The 12,620-nt window shown below is 43.1% G+C and overlaps 1 protein-coding gene across 3 annotated transcripts in view; it reads left to right on the top strand.

Moving 5' to 3' along the window:
- COP1 (COP1 E3 ubiquitin ligase) overlaps nt 1-12,620 on the top strand; it is a 198,974-nt gene that overhangs the window by 138,045 nt on the left and 48,309 nt on the right. For all 3 annotated transcript variants that reach the window (XM_045028092.1, XM_045028090.1, XM_045028091.1), the window contains exons 17-18: nt 8,144-8,268; nt 9,965-10,125. In XM_045028092.1, the coding sequence (XP_044884027.1) occupies nt 8,144-8,268; nt 9,965-10,125 (286 nt within the window). The remainder of the gene's footprint in view (nt 1-8,143; nt 8,269-9,964; nt 10,126-12,620) is intronic.

Consider the following 12,620-nt stretch of genomic DNA (forward strand, 5'->3'; position numbering starts at 1 on the left):
AGTGCTCTGGAGTTTGTCCACACCTCCCCTCGAAAAGGACAGTCAGAGCTTCCTCCTGACCCCAAGGAAGATTATGAGCCATATCCAGTGGTGCTGATGGTACCAACAAGACCATTCTCATCTCTGGTGAAGCAGTCACTCCGATGTCTCCATACCTGTTGATGACCATAAGCAGTTCCAGGAATTGTTACGTAGGGTTTCAGAGGAGCTACAGATCTCCCTTGAGGAAGCTCAGGATCCTCAACATAAACTCCTATACATCCTCCAATCCTCCAGATCCAGACAAATAGCACTTCCTGTTAGTGAAGATATTTTGGAACCAGATAGAACAATCTGGCATTCCCCAGCCACTTGTGCCCTAACCCCTAAAGGGCAGCAAAGCGTTAGTTTGTGCTAGCCAGAGGGGTGGAATTTTTCTTTCTAATCGTATTCCTAACTCTTCTGTTGTCCAGACTGCCATGGAGGGATCTGGACAGGATCACCGTACAGCTACTTCATTTGAGAGAGATGGTAAATGATTGATTTATTGGGAAGGAAAGGCTTCACTTCTACTAGCCTTCAATTCAGAATGCCCAGTCACCAAGCATTGATGGCCAGTTATGATCACCTGAACTATTCTTAATTCATGGCACTCATTGTCTAACTTCTGCAACAGTTTAGAGCTCAATTCCAGGCTCTCATTGAGGAACGCAAGTTGGTTGTCTTCAATCAGCAGTAGATGCAGCAGATACATCTTCAAGAGCAGTGGCTACTGCCATTGTGATGTGACATGAATTGTGGTTTCATGCTTCAGAGTAGCCCAGGGAAGTCCAGAACGCCATGGAGGGACCTGTCCTTTGATGAAACTCATCTTTTTAACCAAACGACAGATGAGTCCATGCACACTACAAGGCTGCCTTCTGCTCTCTGGGAATATATAAACCTGCCCCAAAGAGAGAATTCCGCAGGCAGTCATACAAGCCTAGACTGATGGATCAATAATTTTACCTCCAGTAGCCTTATGAGCCACCCCATAAGAAGCAAAAGAGTTCAGAAGTCCCATTTTTCCCTCTCTTTCTGTGGCAATATCACTAACCCAGCCCCCATCTAAATAATAATTTTGATGGGAGTTGGAGTGCTGCAAACCAGTGATGCCACCACCTACTGATTCCCACACACCCTTTTGGAGTTCATCTAGCACTTTTACCACAGCTGGAGTACAATAACAATGGGTAAGTACAGGAACTAATCATCATCCATTCTGGCTATGCAATCAAATTTGCATCCCTGACCCCTCCCAAGTCCCTATCCTCACACCTTTTCAGGGGTTGATCTCATGAGGAGATTCACAAACAAGAGGCAGAAGCCCTCTTACTGCGAGGAGCAATAAAGCGGGTACTTCATAGCAAGGAAAGGGTTTTTACTCAACATACTTCCTAGTACCCAAAAAGAAGGGCAGCTGGAGACCCATCCCCAATCTCTGTGTTCTTAACTTCTTTATTTGCAAACTGAAATTTTGCATAGTCACACTGGCATTTATAATCCCATCCCTGGAAAAAGATATGTTATTTACAGCTCTCGATATTAAGAACTGGTTCTTTCACATGGACTGTTTATCCTCAATCCTTGAGGGGGCCGCTTAGGGATCTGGGGCAAAAATTGGTCCTGCTAGTAAAGGCAGGGGGCTGGACTTGATGACCTTTCAAGGTCCCTTCCAGTTCTAGGAGATTGGTATATCTCCAATTATTACCTATTACATTGACCCCACTCTCAGATGTTTTCTCAGATTCATGGTGGGCTCCAACCATTTTTGATAGAGTGCGCCTCTTTGGCCTCACAACCATCCTCAGGGTCTTTACCAAGGTTGTTTTAGTAGTAGCAGCCCATATCAGGTATTGGGGCTTCCCCTACCTTGACGGTGCCTCTGAGTTGACTTAGCCAATGCTTCATTTCTTGTCTCCCATAGAAGTCATTGTAAATTCAGTAAAGTCTGTCCTCACTCCAACAGACTTCTGACTTATTCAGAGGGTCCCTTAATTCAGGCATGGCAAAGGCTTATGTGCCAATGAATTTGTTCCAAGTGATGCATGACCTCATAGATGAGATCATGAGCAACTCTTGAACACCAGTAAGAAATTTCTCTCTGGGGATGTATGGCTTCATGTACTTATGGTATGCCATTCACCAGATTCTATCTTCATTGCCTTTCAAACCATGTACCCACCAAACAGTCCACCAAAATAAAATAATCTGTATTGTGGTGAAAGAATCCCCAGCAGGTATGCATGGACATTCCCTTCCTTTCCTCCTCACCAGATAGGATGATCATTAAATGCCTCCCTTTTAGACTGGGGAGCTCACATGGATGGCTGCATGTTGTAGGTTGCTTGGACAGCCCGAGAAGCCAGAATGCACATTGTTTTGGAATTATGGGCTGTCCAAGAGGCTTGCAAAGCCTTTCTACTATTCATTCAAGGTCACCATATCCTCATAATGTCAAACAGTATGACAACCGTCTTTTACATCAAAAAGCACAGAGTGAGATCCATTCCCCTGTGTGTGAAAGTGGTCACTCTATGCAACTGGTGCATCAACAATCAAATCACCCTGTCAGCAGCTTACCTTCCTGGGAATCAAATTGTGGTGGCTGACTCCCTCAGCAGACACTTTGCTATCAACCATGAGTGGGAGTTACATGACTCATTAGTGAACAATGATTTTGCTCTATGGGAACATGTTCACCTCTCAGTGAAGAGAGAGTGCAACATATATTCTCTCAGAGGAGCCCTAGCATATCATTCTCAGTGGTGCTATCCTTCTGTGGTCAGACCGACCATCTGAATTTTGCATTCCCTACCTTGTATTCCTTGTCTTAAAGAAAATTAGTCAGTACAAGATACGAGTCATCCTTATTGTCCCCAACTGACCGCACAGTTTTGGTCCCTGAGTATCTTGCGAATGTTGTCTTGGTTGCCGATCAACATTCAGTCTTTTCCAGTCTGCTGACCCAGGCAAAAGATGGAATCAAGCATCCCAGTCCCCCCAGCACTCTGTCTCAAGGCCTGAATTTTGAATGGGTATCAACTCTATGTTCATGCTATCTAGCGGTGCAAAGCATCCTTACTAATAGAAGAAAAGATTCCACTAGAAAATGCTACTTAGCCAAGTAGAAGCATTTCTCTTTGTGGGCACGAAAAAAAAATCCCCAAAAGCTGCGAGTTTCCCCCCACTACCACCACCTTATTCTGGACTGTCTTCTTTCCCTCAAAACAGCTAGTCTTTCTATTAACTCTTTATCATAGAATCATAGGACTAGAAGGGACCTCGAGGTCATCTAGTCCAGTCCCCTGCACTCAAGGCAGGACTAAGTATTATCTAGACCATTCCTGACAGGTATTTGTCTAACCTGCTCTTAAAAATCTCCAGTGATGGAGATTCCACAACCTCCCTAGGCAATTTATTCCAGTGCTTAACTACCCTGACAGTTAGGAAGTTTTTCCTAATGTTCAACCAAAACCTCCGTTGCTGCAATTTAAGCCCATTGTTTCTTGTCCTATCCTCAGAGGTTAAGAAGAACAATTCTTCTCCCTCCTCCTTGTAACAACCTCCTTTATGTACTTGAAAACTGTTATCATGTCCCCTCTGTCTTCTCTTTTCCAGACTAAACAGACCCAATTTTTTCAATCTTCCCTTATGGGTCGTGTTTTCTAGACCTTTAATCATTTTTGTTGCTTTTCTCTGGACTGTCTCCAATTTGTCCACATCTTTCCTGAAATGTGGCTCCCAGAACTGGACACAATACTCCAGTTGAGGCCTAATCAGTGCAGAGTAGAGCGGAAGAATTACCTCTCGTGTCTTGCTTACAACACTCCTGTGAAAATATCCCGGAGGGATGTTCTCTTTTTTGCAACAGTGTTACGCTGGTGACTCATATTTAGCTTTTGGTCCACTATGACCCTCCCAGATCCCTTTCCGCAATACTCCTTCCTAGCCAATCATTTCCCATTTTGTATTTGTGCAACTGATTGTTCCTTCCTAAATGGAGTACTTTGCATTTGTTCTTGTTGAATTTAATCCTATTTACTTCAGACCATTTTTCCAGTTTGTCCAAATCATTTTGAGTTATAATCCTGTCCTCCAAAGCACTTGCAACTCCTCCCAGCTTGGTGTCATCCACGAACTTTATAAGTGTACTCTCTATATCATTATTTAAATCACTGATGAAGATATTGAACAGAACTGGACCCAGAACTAATCCCTGCGGGACCCCACTCATTATGCCCTTCCAGCATGACTGTGAACCACTGATAACTATTCTCTGGGAACAGTTTTCCAACCAGTTTTGCACCCACCATATAGTAGCTCCATCTAGGTTGCATTTCCCTAGTTTGTTTATGAGAAGGTCATGCGAGACAGTATCAAGAGCTTTACTAACGTCAAGATTTATGGTCCACCTGGCAGCAGTCAGTGCATACCACTCACCTTCACATGGTTGCTTATTTTTCGTTCACCCACTGATTACTAGATTCTGGAAGGGTCTAATCAGAACCTTTCTGCCAGTAAGGAAACCTTCTCAGTGGGACTTAACCCTTGTTCTTTTGGTGCTCACTATGCCTCCCTTCGAACCACTAGCTGCATGTTCCATATCTCTCTTGTCGATGAATGTTGCATTCCTGGTAGCCATCACCTCGGCCAGGAGGGGGTGTGCTGAGAGCACTGTTGGCAGATCCACCTTACGCTATATTCCCTAGAGACACAATTTCATTGCGTTTACATCCTAAGTTCACCCCCAAAGTAGTTAGAGTTTCGACTAATCCAGTCAATTCACTTTCCTGTTTTTTCCTGAACCAGAAGCATATGACAAAGAGTAGACTTCATTCCTTTGAAATATGATAGTCCTTAACCTTTTACCTGCAAAGGACATAGCCAACCAGAAAATCACTGAGACTTTTTATCACCTTAGCCGAAAGAGTCTGAGGTCAAACTATAGATCCTCTCAGAGGATCTCTAAATGGATCTCAGGCTGTATCTTACTCTATCAGCTGTTGCATCTTCCTCCCCCTCAGGGGGTGAGGGCTCCTTGTATAGGAACACAAGTGACATCAATGGCATTGCATCAAGAAGTACCTTTACTTTACATTTGCAAAACAACTTTGTAGAGTTCCACCTGCACATTTGTGAGACAATTTTCTCCTTCACTGATGTGCCTTTTGAGACAGTGGTCTTTCAAACAGCTCTGCCACCTGCATCCTCCTACAGTAACTCCTCACTTAAAGTTATCCTGCTTAATGTTGTTTCGTTGTTACGTTGCTGATCAATTAGGGAACATACTCATTTAACGTTGTGCAATGCTCCACTCTTACATTGTTTGGTTGCCTGCTTTCTCCACAGCAGGCAGCCTCCCTAGGCCTCCCCCAGCGCCTCCTGCCAACTGGCAGACCCCGCGGATCGGTGCCTTCCCCCTGCCTCCTGCCCGTGGCAATCAGCTGGCTAGTGGTGTTTTGGAGGGAGGGGGGAGGAGCGAAGACTCAGCGTGCAGGCTTCCCCTTCCGCCCCTGCCTCCGGAGCGGAGGGAGAGGGGAGGCCAGGACACAGCATGCGAAGTAAAGGAGAAGGAGATGGGGGGAGAAGAGGTGGGTCAAGGGTGGGGGCTTGGGGGAAGGGGTGGAGTGGGCAGGCTGAGGGTTAAGCCCCCTGCCCCTGGTGCTTGCAGAGTTGGGGAAGCTGCCCTGCAACCTAACCCCCCCTATTTACATTAATTCTTATTTGGATTTGCTTAACATCGTTTCACTTAGTCACATTTTTCAGGAACATAACAACAATGTTAAGTGAGGAGTTACTGTTCTTGAGTAATGCTTGTCAATCACTCACAGTGGAATACACAAAGGGGCCAGTACTTGAAGGAGAAGAGAAAGTTACCTTACTGTAACTGAAGATTCTTCTAGATGCGTGGTCCCGATCTGTATTCTACTACCTGCTCTCTTCCCCTCTGCTTTGGCTCATTCTTGGATTCACCGTACAGAAGAAACTGGAGAGGCATTTTGTCTGCTCCGTTCTTTATCACCTGGGTTGGAGGCATGAGAGGAGAGTGAGGGTGCATGCACAGACCAATGGACAATGCTTTCAAAAATTCTTCAACTTTGGTCACATGGAGCACATGCATACGCCCAGTGGAATACAGATAAGGGCCACACGCACCTTGAAGAACCTCCAGTTAGCATAAAGTAAGTAATTTTCTCTCTTCCTGAGTCCGAGTAACAAAAGATATAAATCAGAACATTCACTCTGATTTCATGCTATTGTTACAAATGTCTGACAAATCAAACTACACCTCTCTCCTCATCTGTTATAATTGTAACTATGTTTGAGGTCTGAGATAAGGTTTGCATGAGTTACATGCATGTTGCAGTATGTACGGGTTTGGGGTATATTTTGGAGATAAAAATGATTGTTCCTGTGGGGGCAGGAATTGTACCATTGGCGATAATTCTATGGATGTCACAGAATGAGAGATTTTCCCCTTACTTGTTGCTTCCTGAATTATAAGGGTTTGGGTGACTTGGGATGTGCCCTGAAGCAATATTAGCTGCTTTTAAACCATTTTTGTCTATGGGAATATATTGATTAGCGTATGCATACTAGATTGGCATGTTACTCACTTGTGAGTAAGCTATGAGAGTGTAGTGCTAATAAAACCTCTATACTACACCATCATGGAGTCTTCATATACCACTTACTGCAATAAAAAAATCTGAGTTAAGTATTTTTTTTCTTATTCCGCTGCTTGGCATTATTACCCCAAGTTCTAATATTTCAGGACTCTGATGGAGAGAGGAATTATGATACATTTTAGAAACTACCCAGATATTTTATTCACAATGGACCTACTGAGTCAAGAAGAGCTGTGGTCTTTTGCAGCACTTGGAAATTTCCTTTTTCCAGAGATATAAACCTTCCATTTCTAGTTCTGATGGGTTGTGAGATGCTGAAGGCTTGCATTGTTAAAAGTAGTCCCAGTGATGATAACGTAATGGTCTGTGTGCAATTGAATCAAAGATACGCAGTAAATGAAACTATCACCACCAATTTGAAGGCAATGGGGTGGGTTGAAAATATATTTGAGTTGTACAAGAAACTTTGGGGCAGGAACTGCACCTATACCTAGAACAGTGGGGCCTGATCCTAGTCATGGGCTCTGGATGCAACCATACTATAAATATTACTGTAAAACCCTGAGGCATAATGAAGACAGGACAATACTGGGAGATCCAAAGAACTGAGTTAACTTGTTTTTCCCACTTCCTTGGATAGTGATGGAATAGAGGAGCTTGATGTGGGTTAGTGTTTGTGGAGGACACAAGTGAGTCAGTAAGAAGAATTTGAATGAGGAGAGGTGTGGAAGCCTTTTGTAGTGGGATTGGAAGGTCATTCCGTGCATTGAGGGCAAAGAGAAAGGAGACATGAAGGCTGGAGTCAGTGGAAAAAGAGCTGTTGAGGCTGGTTTTATTTGTGGGTTAAAAGGAACACAATAAATGAGATCAGAGATGTTAACCCTGCCCAGAACCTGTGCAGAGGCTTGAGGGCAGACTGAGAAATAGGGGATGCAGTGGAGGGATTTAAAAATAAGTGACATCTCATAAACAAGAGGTTAATTTTAGCTGCTGAGGTTTGGATGGACTAGAGGTGAGTGCCATACTTTCAGGGAACCTACAGGAGGAGGTCACAATATTCAAGGCGGGAGGTAAGCGCATGGACAAGTATTTTCACTAGCAGGGCAGAAAGGAAGGAACAGATTGTGGCTATATTGTAGAGGAAGAAACATCTGATGATGTCTTGGATGTGTGGGGATAAGAAATCAAAGATGGCCCAGGGTTATGAGAATGAGTGAAGTGGAGGACAGTGGTATTGACAACAGCATTGCAGAAAGGAATAACTTTGTTGGGATAGTTTTTTGTGCAGCCTAGTCACCCATTTGACAGGTTTTAATCTAATGTGATACTTTCACTGGTTCACTTTGAGCAAGACATGAAATCAAGTAAAACCTCCTTGAGTTAATCAAGTATGCTGTGTGAGAGTTGTAAGTATCACACTAAGGAATCACAATTCAAATTGGGGTCCCCTGTCTCATGGTAGCATTCTGACTTTTCTGTACTGATGATTGCAGGTCAACAGACAGTCAGCTGAAGCTGTGGAATGTAGGGAAACCACACTGCCTGCGCTCTTTCAAGGGTCACATCAATGAGAAGAATTTTGTAGGCCTGGCGTCCAATGGAGACTACATTGCCTGTGGTGAGTAGAGCATCCACCCAAAGAAATGTTTGCATGGCTCCTCAGGGCTTGCACTACTTCTAATGAAAACTATGCATAAAAATGAACTCAGTACTTGAGACATCTTAGAAAATACAGGATTATTCTTAGCCTCTCTCCTCAGCCTTTGCCCTAGAGAATAGTATAAAAAGTAGTAGCCGTACGGCAGTGTGCACTTACTCCAGTTCTGGCCTAACTTACATGATTTGCTTTAACCACCAGACTTTCACTGAAAAGTCCACAGGTAAGTTCACAGTCCCTACATAGCTGGCATGAATATGACATACGTCTTTAAAAAATAATAATTAAACTAAAAAAATCCCTCCAAGTCCTTTCAGGGAAGGTCAGGATTCTATACCAGTTGGATGATCCTGGGGGTGGGCAATCTTGTCTCATTTAGCACAGCACTCTACATAGACAAACCAGTCCAGTTCCCTATATTCAGACAGCTTTCTGAAATAATCCTTTTAAAACCACAATTAGCTTCCACAGAGGAGATTTCTCTCTTCCTAGTGTTAAAACTGACAATCAGACCTACGTAAGTCTGCATCTCCTGCTGCAGTGCACAATGGTGGACTCGCCTCTCAGGGATAGTTAAACCAATTATTGCTGGATTAGGAGTTGAAAAAACAATTCCAGTACTGGTGAAAAGATCCCCCTAAATGTTGCTGCTGTGCTGCCATCTCCCATCTGAGTTCCACTGACATCTGTGCAATTTGCACATGGGGTCTTTAATTATGCTGCATGCCTTTTCAAGTATCTGCCAAAGTTATGGAACAAGGTGTGACAAAGTTCCTCCTCTACCTTGGTGGGTCCTGCGCTTATTGGCGGATTTGCTCACCTCAGTGATCTTCCCCTCTGGTGGAATCCACAATCTGGGTCAACTCCTCCTGTATCTGATCAGGAGTTGGGAGGTTTGGGGGGAACCCGGGCCCGCCCTCTACTCCGGGTTCCAGCCCAGGGCCCTGTGGATCGCAGCTGTCTAGAGTGCCTCCTGGAACAGCTGCATGACAGCTACAACTCCCTGGGCTACTTCCCCATGGCCTCCTCCAAACACCTTCTTTATCCTCACCACAGGACCTTCCTCCTGGTGTCTGATAACGCTTGTACTCCTTAGTCCTCCAGCTCTCCCTCTCCCTCTCAGCTCCTTGCGCCTCTTGCTCCCAGTTCCTCACACACGCACCTCACTGACTAACTGGGAGGCTTTTAACTAGTTCCAGCCAGCCCTTGATTGGCTTCAGGTGTCCCAATCAATGTAGCTATCTCCACTACCTTCTAGAAAGATCTTAATTGGCCCCAGGTGTCTTGATTAACCTGGAGCAACTGCCATTTGGTTACCAGGGATTTGTTTAGCCTGGGGCTAACATACCTGTTCCTCACTACTTTACTGTAGCCATCTGGCCTTGCCCCATCACAAAGGTTAAAGTCTTACCAGAACAGTGTTGTAATTGTGTATTGATTCTCTTGTAATTATAACACAGTAACCTGGACATCCACCCTGTAGTGATCCTGTACTTCAGTTGCAGCAGCTATCAATGATAGCAGGTAGAGGGGGCAATTAAACTCACAGGAACTAGGCTGAAATAATTCTTTACACTCTTAGTAAAAGATCTAAAAAGACTTGCTTATCAGGGGTCTATTTCTATAACTTATTTTATTAATTTGCTTGTATTTATAGGAAGCGAAAATAACTCCCTCTACCTGTACTACAAGGGCCTCTCAAAGACACTTCTGACTTTCAAATTTGACACAGTCAAAAGCGTCCTGGACAAGGACCGAAAAGAGGATGATACAAATGAGTTTGTCAGTGCTGTGTGCTGGAGGGCACTTCCAGATGGGGTAAGTTTTCTGCTTATTTTTACCAAGATTGCTTCTGGGTGAATATGTTCATTTAAGATGATGTCATTGAAGGTTTGGCTCCACTTTTCTTTTTTCCCAGTTATATTCCAAGGTATTTTGCAGGTCAGCAGTAAAAAGTGCACATTTGCAGAGTAATTGAAGAGTATAAAAAATGGAACTGCAGTGTAATAGTTGTTAAAATTGGGAAATTCAAACGGTTGTGGTAATCACAAAGAGTTTGTGCATTGAAAATCTCAACCATAGTGATGCATTAATACAGTTTTTTGGCATTTAATTTCCTTGTTTCATTTTTGTATGAATTTTGTATATGATCACATTCAAGTAAATTCACCATGCACGTTTAAATGTTCTCATCTATATGGGATTTCACACCCTAATACATGTCTGAGCTAAGTACCAGTTACATTATCTCAGTTACTATTTCAATTAACTTTGCACTCTGTATATTTGGAACATGCTTCTCTTGTAGTGTACCCACTGCACTTTCAGTGTGTTTCTCACTCTAAAGCTTATGACTACTGAAAAATATGCTGGTTTTGAGCTGGAGTGTTTAAAAAGAGCTTTCTAAAGTTACATGTAAAAAACACCTCTGTAAACTTACTCATGTGTATAAGTGTTTGAAGATGAGGTCCTTAATTGGGGGTGGGAGGATTCATTCTTGGGTATTTCAAATAGCTAAATGGAATTTTTATAAACTTGTGAAGAGAGCATTTGGACTGAGAACAAACCTGAGAAATTGCAGCCTGAAAGGTAATATTTTTAGCAAGTTAACAATTGCTTATCTGTGTTTACGGTATACTGGAAGTGTCTTCACAATCATAAATAGCATGAGACTATTTCAAATAAATTGTCCTGAACCAAGCCCCCCAAACTAAAACTTTCTAGTGTTGAGAGAATTTGGATCTGGATCTGAACTTTGTATCTCTAATTTTAAAGTCAATGGAACAAATGGGCTGATTTATTTTTAAGGATACCAATAGGGCTAATATTCTTTTGGATCATAAGCTAGGTTTTGAGGTGACTTTCTTATGTAGATAAATGGATGCGAAGTCTCAAGTGGACAATAGAAACAATGCAACTTTCAACCCAGATCTGCACTAGTGAAAGCCTTGAAGTAACCCACTGTATCCATAAGCTTCCCTTTCACCTTTCTTTTCTTTGCTGCAATATTTCCAGCCAGCCTGTCCTCTGACTACAATGTATCTGCCAGACAATAGGGATCAGTTGTGCCCTTTTGATTACTTCTCCTTACCTTTTCCTCTGATTCTCATTGCTCTCGATCTCTCCCACTTCTGTCGTGCTTTTAGTCTGAGTGGCACTCTAACATAAGCAGCTGAAAAACTGTTGAACAGAGTTGTAGAGTGCTACGAGAGTATTCAACACAACTCAAATGCAAAATTTTATGTAACAAATGTATCATAAAGTAACAATGAAATCAGCTCAATAAAGGGTGCGCTCAGCAATTATTACAATAGTTAGAGCTCACTGAGCTCTCTGGCATTCAGTCTGTCACCATTCTTGAGAAGCCTAATTTTGTCTGTCATTAGTTCCCACATTTCTCCCTGGGTTTTGTTTTAAATTACCATATTTTTCTCCTGTGGCAACCAGAGCATCACCTTCTGATTTGGAAAGAGAGCTATGAAAAGCTGCATGTGGTTAGAGAGCTGAGTTTTTCTGCTTCAACATTATACCTCTGAATGTAGTACCTCCCATGCTTCTCTACATACTGCACTGGCACTGTTTCGTGAGTCAGCCAGCAATGTGATTTGCTTTTTGCCAGGAGGCCCTCGCGTATCTCTTTTTATAGTACATCCAGCTATCACTGAGCTAAGTGCTATTCCTTCTGAATGTACCCACACATGCTTATTTTCAAACACAAGTCACTTGCCATGGTGCAGTGGATCTTGCTCAAACCTCACAAGTGCACTTGGTGTGTTTGGTTTATTGAACTGCAGAGATTCAGAAAGCTGATCTACATCCACAGTACCCCTTTCAAGGAGAATGTTTCCTTATTCGTCACTCCCTTACATTTTCTTGTGATGTCATGCTCTTTTCTAAGGAGACTTCAGACCTATGTGAGCACCCCGGAAGATGGCAAGTGTTTTAATGAATCATGGAATGTGCTTGGAAGAGGTGATGGTATTGTGGCAGTCTCCCCAGTATGGGAGTCAAGAAGTTCTATTCCTGGCTTTGCCACAGACTTTCTGTGACCTTGAGGAAGTCTTACTCTCTCTGCTTCCCTATCTATAAAACTTACTCTACCTACCTCACATGGGTTTTCAGGCTTAGCTTGCTTATATTTGTAAACTGCTTCTTCAGATGAAGGGCAGCATAGAAATACAATGTATTAGCTTTGCCTCAGGATTCCCCAACGTAACCCAGAGTTGATTCATTTTCCCTGTAGTGTTGCTGTGGACTCTTCTCTAATTCAGTAGCCTTACCAACTGAGAAGGGAGGAACAAGTTTAAGTTCTG

The sequence above is a fragment of the Mauremys mutica genome, chromosome 8, assembly GCF_020497125.1.
Source record: "Mauremys mutica isolate MM-2020 ecotype Southern chromosome 8, ASM2049712v1, whole genome shotgun sequence".
NCBI lineage: Eukaryota > Metazoa > Chordata > Testudines > Geoemydidae > Mauremys > Mauremys mutica.